Source organism: Netta rufina (assembly GCF_964035555.1).
Source record: "Netta rufina genome assembly, chromosome: W".
Classification (NCBI taxonomy): Eukaryota; Metazoa; Chordata; class Aves; order Anseriformes; family Anatidae; genus Netta; species Netta rufina.
In genome coordinates, this window is record NC_140139.1 from 16,722,349 (window position 1) to 16,735,336 (window position 12,988).

General features: G+C 42.1%; 1 protein-coding gene across 6 annotated transcripts in view; it reads left to right on the forward strand.

Moving 5' to 3' along the window:
• The first annotated feature begins 7,977 nt into the window (after positions 1-7,977).
• The window catches only part of LOC311220762 (chromodomain-helicase-DNA-binding protein 1-like), a 92,588-nt gene continuing 87,577 nt past the window's right edge, over positions 7,978-12,988 (forward strand). For 4 of the 6 annotated variants that reach the window (XM_084304322.1, XM_084304319.1, XM_084304323.1 and 1 more), the window contains exons 1-2: positions 7,978-8,830; positions 10,650-10,853. In XM_084304322.1, coding sequence (XP_084160448.1) covers positions 10,801-10,853 — 53 coding nt within the window. In that variant the 5' untranslated portion in view covers positions 7,978-8,830; positions 10,650-10,800. Of the gene's footprint in view, positions 8,831-9,113; positions 9,233-9,266; positions 9,376-10,649; positions 10,854-12,988 lie in introns of those variants that run through there. The other 2 variants (XM_084304320.1, XM_084304321.1) reach the window with 2 other exon arrangements.

Genomic DNA, 12,988 nt, shown 5'->3' on the forward strand with positions numbered 1-12,988 from the left:
AATAATCTTAATTATAAAGTTTAAAATTATATAAGCTTAATTAACAAATATACTTAATTTATGTACAGACATGCATTCTTACTGTATAGACAATCCTCTCTATATTATTATATACTCTATATCCTTCTTAATGAAGCAATTGCCCTAAAAACTCATGAGAGGAATACCAAGGAACTGAAAATATTTAAGATGTTTGCAGATTTGGGGCCTTATCTGACAGCTAAGCACCATGCAGCTGCTCACTCTCCACACCCCACCTCTCTGGCCCAGAAGGACAGGGGAGAGAATAGGAAAAGCAAAAGCAAGAAAACTCTAGATCAATATAAAGACAGTTTAATAAGCAAAGGAAAGAAAAAAATGAAAGAAAAAAATCACAAAACAAGCGATGCAAAGGCAATCACTCATCAACTCTCACAAGTAAACCAATGCCCAGCCAGTCTCTGAGCAATGGCTACCTCCCTGCAAAAAAAAAAACACAACTCCCTTCAGTTTTTATTGCTGAGCATGATGTCATATGGCATGGAATATCCCTTTGGTCAATTTGAGTCAGCTGTCCAGGTTGTGTCCCCTCCCAGCTTCATGTCCACCCCCAGCCTACTTGCTGCAGGGGCAAAAAGTGGGAAAAATAATAGGCCTTAATGCTGTGCAAGCACTGTTCAGCAATACCCAAAACACTGGTGTGTTATCAACAGTTTCAGTCACAAATCCAAAACACAGGACCATGTGGGCTGTTATAAAGAAAATTAGCTCCATCCCAGCCAGACCCACTACACCTTGGTAAAGTGTTTCAGTGTTAAATACCTTATTTTTTTTTCATTTCAATTTAAGGCAGTTACTTACATTCTGACATTCCTGAGTTTAAACTCCATTGATTTTGTGGCATCTTTCTCTAACACAATGAAGTATACTCCCTTAAGCTGACTTAGGCAAACTTAAGTGCTTCAGTAAGGAACATAGTCTAATACAGCTTTTTTTTTGCAGACTTTGAAGCTGTTTTCTTGTCTGAACACCTTATGCATTTTTTTTTTAACTCTAGGGGAGGAATAAAAGTTTATTCTGTCTTTAATCCCTGAGATTTTGAGGTATTTTCCTATAGTGTTTGAGAGAGGGACTAGTGGAAGTGCTTCATCTAGTCTCTGCTGCTTCAGTCTGGTTCCAAAATGGAAATGGAGTTTCAATGCGCAAGTCGATCCCAACACTTACTTGGTGGGTGTCCTGGTTTTGGCTGGGCTAGAGTTAATTTTCTTCCTAGTAGCTGGTATGATGCTGTGTTTTGGATTTAGAATGAAAATAATGTTGCTAACACACTGAAGTTTTAGTTGTTGCTGAGCAGTGCTTACGCTAAGTCAGGGACTTTCCAGCTTCTCATACTGCCCTGACAACAAGGAGGCTAGAGATACACCAGAAGCTCTGAGAATCAGGACAGCTGATCCATACTGACCAAAGGAATATTCCATACCATACGACATCATGCTGAACAATAAGAGCGGGGGAGAATTGGCCAGGGGAGCTGCTGTTGCTCAGGGATTGGCTAGGCATCAGTCGGCTAGTGGTGAACAATTGTGTTGCGCATCACTTGGCCTCTCCTCTCCTCCCCTCCTCTCCTTTATCTCAACCCACAAGCTCTCACACTTCTACCTTTTTCAATTTTCTCTCCCATCTCGCTGTGTGTGTGTGAGCAAACGGCTGTGTGATGCTTAGCTGCCTGCCAGGTTAAACCACAACAGTGGGCCAAAGGAGCAGTTCCAGGAAACCCGTGCAGATCTGCTGAGGGGATGCCTTGGCTGCCCAGTGTTGCTCACCCTGGGGGGGGGGTGGCAGCCATAAAATAATCCCTAGGCCCAAGGTCTCTAGCTGACCAACTGTGGCTCAGATGCTGGCTCCTGGCCAACACAGCTCTTCAAGCATGAACTGATTTGACAGCTACTGTAGCCACCTTGCTCTGATATATCCACACAAGGACTCTTCTTTCAAACTTTTCCTTCCTTCACGAGCAAACTGTTTTCATGCTAATCTCAATTTATTTTACTCTTGCAGGGTGCTGAAGAAATTTCCAAGTATGGTACTACATCCTCGTCAGACATGACCCCACAATCCTCCCTAGCATAACAGTGCATAATTGCATATGTGTGAATCTAAAGAGGAGAAAGCAGGTGAATTGCTTCCTCTTTCCAACACATTTGGCTGTGGAGCTGTAATGCTCAGAGTGTAGTTTTTTACCCAGCAGCCACTACTTTCTTTTGACACTCTGGAAACATGTAAACTGTAGCGATAACACATTATTATTATTTTTAATGAACATGACCCACCTAAACAAACAGCTTGGTCATTAATCATTTCAACTAAAGTACAATATCAAAAGGAGTGCACTGCCTTCAGCTGGGGGATGCCTTCCTCATGGAGGCATGTGTTCTCTGTGCAGCTGCATGCCAAGCCTTCCTAAATATACCCTAATGCCACTTTTAACTGTGTAGGAAGACTAAGAAATGCATGTGTTTGTTAGGGGTCTCTGATTTTACACAGGAAAAACCTTAAACAAATAACCCCACCCACACTACACTAAACGGTAACATGTTGACTTGTGGAAAATGGACTCCACAATCAGTAAGATTGTAAATTAGGTATGTTTATTCAGCGCTGGACAGCACAGGGGTAGTCCCGCCAAAGTCATGCGCACCTGATGCGGCAACTTGCCTTGGTTATATGCAGTAAAGAGTTATATATGCATGAAGTTTCCCAATACACCTATACATATGCATAACATGTCCCCGCTTCATATAAAAATTAGTTCCAAAGAGTCATTTCCATAAATTCCTCCCATCTGCGCTTGCACAGTGTATTCTGGTGGTGGTTATCAGGGGTCGTAAAGTTCTTTTACTATTTCTAGGTTCAATATAATGTTTCTCTATCTATCACTCTTTCAAAATATCTGTTAGACTCCAGTTTTCATCTGAGTTGGTTCTTTTTCCACTCGCTGTAGGAGTTTCCTGTACTCTTAAAATACCATAAGGTACATTGGATCACTACGCAAAGAACCATGAACAAAACCACGACCGCGATTATTGTGATAAACAACTGTTTCAGCCAGGTTAGGTCTGGCAACCAGGAAGTTAATTTTTCTACCAAGTCTGTAAATCCCCAGGATGTATCATCCTGAGCTACTGCGTGCAAAATTGTATTCTTTTCCCAAATCTTCTCCAGGTCAGTCTCAATCTGTTTTTGTTAACATATACACAGTAAGTTTGGTTTATGACTGTACACAATCCTCCCTCCTTGGCTAAAAGCATTTCTAATCCCATCCTATTCTGAAGCGCTACTTTATGTAGGGAGGAAATTTCTTCCTATAATGCCAACAAAGCATCGGCCTTTTTCACTCTGGTGTGATGGATCCAGGCATTCTGCTCCTTGATTCTGATTGCTGTGAAAGAAGTAAGGAGTACCTGGAATGGTCCTTCCCACTGTGGTTTCAAGATCTTCTCTGCAAGAGACTTTACGTAAACATAATCTGCAGGTTGTATATTGTGCACTGGTCCATCTAACCCTCTACCTGGAGTCCCACTCACATGCTTTCCAATTTCATTAAGCTGTTTACCTAAGACCACCATATAGGAGGTCATAATTTCATCCCCAGCTTGCATGGATATTCCTCTTTGTAAGATTTCAAAGGGGCTTAACCCTTCCTTTGCCCTTGGTCTAGCTCGTATACGCAAAAGGGCTAAAGGAAGAGACTGAGGCCAGGCCCAATTTGCTTCCTGTCCCAATTTCACAATTTGTTCTTTGATTAAGTGGTTCATTTTTACTACTTGGCCACTTGACTGAGGGCGATATGTGGTATGAAGTAATTTGTTGTACCACTTTTGCCCCTGTCAGAGGATATAGTTGCTGGAACTCCAAAACGAGGTATTATTTCTTGTATCTTAATTACCTCCCAAGCCTTGGCTGTTCTAGTTGGGAATGCTTCTGTCCATCCTGAAAAGGTGTCAGTTAATACCAATAAATACTGATACTCCCCTTTTCTTGGGAGTTCAAAAAAAAATTAATTTGCCACTGTTTGGAGCTTGATTACTTTTATACCTGCCTAACAATGGTATACAAATTAGGCCCTATCCATTTTCTATTTAAAAACTCTTATACTACTTCAGCTCCCCAGCATGCTTTATTATGTTGTCCAATCACCATTCAATTTAATATGGTATCACAATTCTCCCATCATTTATTTACATTAAACCTGTAGGTAACATTTTCCGTTTACATCTTAGAATATTCTACTTCATTTTCTAAAGCTTTTGTTAATGCCTGGTTTTCTGTTCCTGGTACTAGTGCCAAAATTTGACTCTCGGATGCCTGTTCTGCCACCCCTTTGTCTCCTGCATCAGCCAATCTATTTCTCTTTTCAATATCAGTATTTTCTGCTTGATGTAGGCAGGTATACCGCTCAGAGTAATTTCAGTATCTCTTCTGCATGTTTAATTGAGGAAGATAAAAGTCCTCTCTCCTTCCATGTGTATTGCCCCATGTGTATGCACCACACCAAAGGCATATTTCAAATCTGTCCAAATGTTTGCCAGCTCAAAAAAATTATCAAGGCGATGATTTCCACCTTTTGGTCTGATGTTTGTTACCGCATATCCTGTGAGGTGAAGTCCCTGGTGGACGAAGCTGCTGCCATCTATATACCAATCCTCCACATCTTCTAGGGGTGTATCCTTTAAGTCTGGTCAGCTGGAGTATACCGTGTCTGTGGTCTTGATGCAATCATGATTAGGTGATCTGGAAACTGTTACTAAGGAAAGAGGCTGGGTTCACAGTATTAGTGCCGAAAAATTTTAGTAAACTAATAGTCCATTCTACACATTCCTTTTCTTCAATAGTAGCTATCATTTCTGTATTGCAACAGTGTCCCCTTTTCCCGAAGGGGTCTTTCGAGCTTCAAGATCACAGTTCCTGAATATGGTGGGGCTATTCTTGAACCTCTGTGGTAACACAGTCCAAGTCAGCTGAGTTTTCCGTCCTCTATTAGGATTTTCCCATTCAAAGGCAAAGAGTTTCTGGCTTTCAGTTGCCACGGGCAGGCAGAAAAAGGCATCCTTTAAATCTAATACCATGAACCAAATTTGACTGTTTTTCTTATTTTGTAATTCCAATCATTTTTCCCAATTTAAATTTCAAGCACTGAAAAACAAAAACAAACAAACAAAAAAAAAACAACCAACCAACCAAAAAAAAAAGCCTTTTCCTGTTGGCCAGTTGCTCCTATTACATTTACAGACTAACACAGAGAAAGAAGTTCCTGTAACCAACAAAAAAAATCAAGCCTCACTTCTTCATTCCCTAGCTTTATTTCAACTAGTGGACCTGCTAGGGTAGATGTCCCAGGTCCCCGTCATTCCTGACTGTTGCATGTTTATCCTGCAGCCTAAGACAATTTCTTTCTGATATCAGGAACCGATTGCCCTAGAAAGAGGCTAGCCAATCACCTCTGTTTGTTTTCTGAAGCCAGGTCAAATTTGTTGTCTGTTTCTTTGTTTAGTTTTGGTTTTCTTCATTGTATTTCAAAGTTGGTCCAAAAATTCAACAATTACATAGGGATTTCTTTTGGACCTTGCTGGAACAGATTCTCAATTCCCAATTTAACCAGATTTTGGTATTTACATAATTTCCGGGGTGATTAGGGTCTCAGTGAGGGGGTGTCTGTCAGGGAAATGCAATCGTTGACAGTTCCCTGAGCGGTCCCATTGGCAATCTGAGCTCACACATGAACTCAGGTTGTTTTAAGAGCTGCTTTTTTGTTTCCATGACAACTCTCTCGGACCCATCATGGTCCCTCTGCCCCAAAGGCTCACACCCCTGATTTTGAGATCACAGCCTCCTGTTGAGGCAGAACTATTAACATTTCTACATCCTCTTTCCCTGCTCATTCAACTTCAAACAGTTCTGTTAAATACTACATGCCACACAACTTTTAACACCTTCAACAACCCTTTCAACCCTTCCTTTATCTTTCTCCAGCCTGTACTTTTCTCATGCCAACAGCAAATGCTCAGTCAGGGGCCAACTTAATTCCACTCCTTTTCCCTCTAAGATGCTGAAACAACATATCAGTATACAACATTTCATCCTATTTTCCTTCTCTCCTCAAAACCAACATTAATTGCAAGATAGTGTTATAGTCGATTGATCCATAAAGTGGCCATTTAGCTTATGTATTGGCCACCATTGATTGCAATACTTAGTGGAAGTCGTCTTGCTTTCTGTGCGCCCCAGTTCTAACAATATCCTTCCAGTGTGCCAATAGTGTGCCAGTGTGCCCAAGGAGGCTTTCTTTAAAACGTCTTTGTTTTGGATATTACCCATTTCCTTGATTTCCCATTCCCCTTTATTTATTTATATTAGTTACTGTCCCTTGTTTCAATTTCCATGCAAACCTTTTTACTACTTACTATCTTTTTCTAATCTTCTTCCCAAATGTCCCAATTCTCTGGGATTAAACTCTTCTTCCCACATACAAACTTTACTATTTCAAATCATTAACGAGCCCCGTTTCAATCATAAATCCACAGGACTTTGGGAAAACACCTGAAGCACTCAGCCTTCAGTCTTCTAGACAAACAATACCACCTTTTCCACAAAAATTTACATTTCAACAGGACCGAATTTCAAGCCAAATGCCAATTTTTCTCATGCACTTTGTTAGTAAGCCCACACAAAACAAGGAATCACTCCTGTGTATCTGTCAATATGGGGGTTTAAAAGGTATTGACGCCTAAATAAATTCACTCTCCCCCTTCTTACCAAATTCCCAGGGCTCAAGCCCGAACCACCAAAGAAATGACTCTCTCCATTCTGCCGCTTTGATAATCAGTCAGCCCCCTTCCCCGATACTTGGGAAACTGACCAAACACCACAGCAAATATACCAAAACTTCTAAACTGTTACTAAGATAATGCTCCCACCTTTTTTCTTGTCACACTCAAAACATTTAAGAACAAAATAGGATTACAAGATGCACTGCCAGGCCCGTATATTGGGCACCACCAATCAACACTTGGATAAAACAGCACTTCTTTTCGGACTGTCATGCGCTTCATTCATCTCCAGCCATTCCCCTCACGGAGAATATGGAACCACGGATCGGAACTCCGCACTCACTTTGCAGCAATGCTGCATCTCACTCACACAGCACAATCACGCAATCACACAGAGAGACCCCTTGCGCTTCTCGTTCATACCACAAGAATATATCACTTAAAACAATAACCAAACTTGTTTGTATCATTTCTGTCTGTGTTCCTCGTGGAGTAATTCACTTCACAACAATACTTTGTCTCAAACACATACACAAATGCTTTCAACATGAGATACCCAGACATCCACAAATAAGACATACAATTATTAACACTCCAGTTTGTATCCCTCCAGCAGCTGAAAATATTACCCAGGTAACCTTGTCACAATTGTGAGAGGCCTGCTTACCCTTCTCCTGCTTCTTATACAGTCATTAGCAGGCCCATCCTGGCTCCCAAAACTGGGATGCAGCGGTAACCTTGGATTTGCTTGATCTACTGCCAAGATCGCTAGCGGCCGCTCTGTTGGTCAGCAAATCCCCCTGATTCTATTGGTCAGCAAATACCCTTTGACCACTCGTATCGGTCACCAAATCTCTCCTTGACCACACTATCGGTCAGACTGTAGGTTACCCTCCTCCCATATGGGGACTACGCTGCACGCCAGATGTCTATGCACGATTTACCATCTGCCCCGTCACGCGTACGACTTCCTGTACTGTAAAACATACCGTTTGTCCGCAGCTTCAGGAGGTCCTTGTCTGCTCCCGCGGTGAGCGGCTGAGAGCGGAGGCTCCTCCGAGGAAAATACTCAGGGTGCCCCTAGGTGCATCCGCTCTGCAGTCAAACCCGCAGCTGAGCAGAGCGTCTCCTGGCTGGCTCACCAAACTGACTTGCGGAAAACAGACTCCACAATCAGTTAGATTGTAAAGTAGGTATGTTTATTCAGCGCTGGGCAGCACAGGGGTAGTCCCGCCAAAGTTGTGCGCACCTGACACAGCAACTTTCCATGGTTATATGCAGCAAAGAGTTACATATGCATGAAGTTTCACACTACGCCTATACATATTCATAACCCATCCCCGCTTCATATTAAAATTAGTTCCAAAGAGTCATTTCCATAAACTCCTTCCATCTGCGCTTGCGCAGTGTATTCTAGTGGTGGTCGTCGGGGGTCGTGGGGATGAAGACTGATGACTCTTCCTCGTCACCGCTAGTTGACCAGGAGCGGTACTGGTACCGACACTGGCCTCAGCGCTTGTTTGCTGCGGCAGGCAGATACCTGCTGCCCTCGGCTCAGCCAGTATCCGGTGCGGCAAGGAGGCCGCTTGCGCCCTTCCTGCCGCCATAACACGATGGTGCTATCCCCTCCCAGCCATTGCTCCTCCTCCTTGCTCTGTCCCAAGGCGCAGGACTGACATCACACCCAGGATTTCCATCTGACTGAGGGGAAGAGGAGGAGGTTGAGCGGAGCGGCAGCGTGATGGCGATGGTCGGGAGGACTTAAGAAGCGGCGGCACAGCACAGCCCCTACCGTGTTTTCCCAGGCTCCTCCCTGCTTGGAGGGGGGGGGAGCGAGGGGTGGCTCTATTGTTCGAACCGGTGGGGGCTGCGGGCGAGCCCACTGTGCAGGGCTGTGAGGAGCCGGCGGTCCAGGCCCTGCGGCGGTCACCGGAGCAGTCTTCGGCTAAAGGTTACAGCACAAACCTCTTCGTGGAGCGTAGCTCTGTCTTGCGCTAGGGAGGCTGGCACGAACACACACGCAGGTAGGTAGAGGTCTGTCATGGTTCCTTTCCCTCTCTCATCTGGAGTTGTGCGGTAGCTTTCGAAGATGGATGGGGAGGTGGCTGGTACTGAGGACAGGGGGCTGGATACCTACTGCGGATCTGGGCTCCTGGGCCTGCTCGCTGTTATCCGACGGGGGAGGGAGCTGTGAGAGCCGAGGCAGCTAATTGGGGTTGAGGCTTTTTCACTGGTTCCTGTGGGGGGAGCCTGTGACGAACCGGCTGGGAGTGCGGCCTTCGCTCTTCTCTGCCCATGGGGGGCGCTGGGGGAAGTGAGCATGGAGGACTGCGGCGGCCTTGGTGACTCTACTAGGAGCAGCGCTTGCGCGGGGTGCACCACCAGCGGAGTGCTGTCTCCGGGGGCTGGAAGCGAACCCACGAGGGGTAGGGATGCAGCTCTGGCCTCGGCTTCTCTCGGGAATGCTTTGGGAGCGGTCGGTAACGGGAGGCTGCGAGAGCGTGGTCGGGGAGGATCGCTGCGGAGAAGGGAGCTGGCGACAAGGAAAGACTTTCGTGACGCTAAAAGGGTATCGCCAGGGATTCCGAGAGTACCAGATACGGAGGCAGGCAGCAAGGTGTTTGCCCCCTGGGCGCGGGAGGACAAGCAGTGGGGAGCTAGGCCCCGTTGGACGCCAGCTGCTGGTTCTCGAGAAACCACTAAGCTGCTCGGCTCACTGCCGTTGGGGCCCTGGCCTCGCTTTGCGGCCGCTTTGGGGTTACAAGGCTTTTTCCTGTCACTTTTTCTTTCATCATTGCCTTTGTTTGATGGCTGGAGTGGCCTTTCTGTCCGAAATAGTGCCTGAGCACAGGTTTTTTTCCACCCCAGAACGAGATAGCCCTCGCCCCTATCGTAGGCTGTGGGTAGGGTCGTACTTAAAAGGGAGCAGTTCGAAGCAGGCAACTTGCAGATGAGCCACTAATTGCTTTCATGCCACTAAATCAGTGAGAGGCACAGCTCTTCAGCTGATTATCAGTGAGTTCATACTTGCACTACATTTAAAGTGAGTCTAAACTTTTTGTAGGTGTATCTGACGCTAGTGAACTGATTGAAGATGTTTGTGTATGTGAAATGACAGTCATTCCACCTGTGGGATCTTGTTTGCTTGGTGTAGTTGAGCTGTGTGTGTTTTTTTTTTGTTTTGTTTTGTTTTTGTTTCTTTTTTGTTTTTAATAGGGACGGTCCTTATTTTCCAGCCTCTGCCCTCAACTGGATGTAAGCATTATGTCTGTGTCTGGAAATTTTTTGTGCATGAAATAATTTCACTTTTCAGATCTTAGCAGAGCATTAATATCTGTAGTTTATATTTTTGCATTTGGGGAGGCTGTCTTCCTTTAAAACTTAGATCTGGTTGTTCTTAAGATAGTACTATAGCAAAAATCATGCCACCTGGTATAATGCGGATACATGGTAAGCCACTCTTCTCAACCCAAAATACTTAAAAGAATAGTATTTTCAAAGCTGGTCTGTGGGCAGACCAGCAACTATTCTGCAGCTAGTGGTTTTGCAGAACTTGTAGTACAATCAATTAAAAGTTGCATAAAAGAACATATAATGGCTGGGACCTGATAGTTTTTTGCCCAACTGCAAAAAAGGTCTTTCCTTCTGTGCATTTCATGTATTTCATTTAGTTATTTAATTTTTTCAGTGTAGTATAACAAAATATATTTTTTCAGTTAAAATGTGAGATATACCCTTCTAGCATTGGTGTGATGGGACAGGTAATTTTCAGTATCTTTCAGTTGTAGCCATCAAATATTTCAAATTGTGTTTAAAATTATGCATGTTGTTTTATTACTTTAGGTAATTTTGGGAAAAAAACTTGAATGCATGCAAAGAACGGTTGAATAAACACATCACCTGGAAAACACAGAGTACCAGGAAGTGGATTCTTGACATCCACCTTGTAACCTGAGTGACTTCTATTTATCTTTTAAACTTCTTAATATTTACAATGAATGGGCACAGTGATGAAGAACGTGTAAGAAACAGTAGTGGAGAGTCAAGGTAAGCACTTTGTCGTTTCAGTCCCTGGTTGTGTATTCTCTTATATTTTGTTTAATAGAACTGCTTTACCTTTTAATTTTGTGCCAAAACTTCCTAGTGAGCAAACAGGCCATGTTTAGGAGGACTGGCTATGCTTTTTTATGTCTGCTTAATCTGCTTGTTAGTTTCATATAGTTTTGTTTAATAACTAATAATCATGGATATACCTTACAGAATAGAACTTAACTAGTATTAGAACTGTATCAGTGTTACTCTTTTTTTTTCCTCAAAAGTTGCCGTAAGTGTTAAAAGCTGAAACAGATTGGATTGAAATGTTAAAATAAGACTCCATGTCTATGAAGTGCAGGGCATGCATGCATAGTATATGCTGTATAAGCCCTGAACTGGACTATCTCTAAAGCTGGAACAATGAGTTGTTAATTCTAGCTTTTGATATGTGCTACTTTATGAGGCTTCCTTCTTTGTTGAGCTGTGAAAGCAGTATAATGGAAAGTGTTAAATTCATGTTTGGTTTCCAAAATGGAAGTACAACTTTCCCAACTGTTTTCCTAATTTAAAAAAAAATAAATAAACAAAAATAAATCTATTCACTATGTAGCATAGTGAGTAATGGGGTGGGAAGATGGGGAAGAGAGAAATGTTTAGCTGATATTAGGTGCAAATCTCTAGGAAATTTATGAACAGTAAAATTAAAGAAACTTTTGACAACTCTTGTGTATTCTTTTGATGTCATTATTCTTGTTATACCTAGGAATATTCTAGAAAGATAATAAACTTTGGATCTTGTGAATAATTTGTAAACTCTAATTTATTTTAAATAAAGATCTCTGCTTCCAGTAAAGATGGTACTTGTCTAATTAGCAAACAAATTTATTTCTACTAAGTGGCAAAACATTCCCAGTTACATAAAACAAATAAACAAAACAAGCTTTGTCAGTTGAATAGAGGAATATGAACAAAATAGAAGTGTGAATAAAGCTAATCTTCTGAACTTTTTAGAGAATTATAAATAAGACCTTCAACAAACGTTAATTTTTTGGGGACAACTCTGACCTTGTATTTATGAAAGGCTTTACTACTTGAAAAAAGCCACCTAGCTAAAAAAATAATGTAGGAAAATTACTTCATATCAAGCTATGACCACTTTGATATAAAAATACCGGTATATCAAAGTTATTTAAAAGCTGTAGCAATTCTCATAAGACTAAACTAAATAAATATCATTAAAGCTTCCTGAACAATTTTATTAAAAGTAAATATCAGCAAATTACTTGGAACTTGATAGTTGCTGGTGAAGTGAGACTTTGTTCTGCGTTTTAAATGTGCTGTTGAGCTATTTTAAAACTTTTTTTTTAAAAAAAAAAAAATAAAACTTTTTTTCCCTAGTTTTTTATTAATCATTAACCCTGTAGCCTACTGAATTCACTGGCAGATGTCAGAAAGCATATTTGCATGTTTACCATTTGCAATCAGGAAACTCTGTACATGAAGAGTGAAATTTCCTGTTTTAAAGAATTGAGCCAATTTATGTTATTAAAATAACTATTATAAAAGGAGTTTACATTGTTTTAAAGAAACTCTTATAATGAATTGCAGAAATTGTGGAAAGCTTGTAGTATTCTCAGCAATAGGAGGGCTAGAGAAGGGGCTAATTGGAAACCTTAGATTATATATAAACGGCCAGCACTGTGGTAAGGAACTGTAGCTGTCTTCTATTCCCTGTGACTGGCAGTGAAAAGGCATTTCTGAAGCATGTGGGAAAGGAAAGGGCAATTTGCCATGCTCCTATGCTCCTTTCCACTCTTGAATCTCTTCATCTGTTTGGTAGATGACCAGAAATCTTTCCATTGCTGCAGATGCTGAGCCTGAAGTTTTGTTTTGCTACAAGTAGAAGTGAATCTCTTGTATTTTCACAGTTGAATAATTGTTGTACTGTTTGGACTTTCCTTGGCCATGTTAGCAACCTCTGAAGCTATAAGTATGTGCTAGTACCAGGCATGGCAAAGATTGTGAACTGACAAACACTAAACTAATCTTGCTGCTTGATGTTAGAATTTGTGTAATAATTACAGTGGAATCTACTCTTCGGCTTTTTCTTTATTATAAATCACTGTTTTGGATTGTTTTTAGTAGTT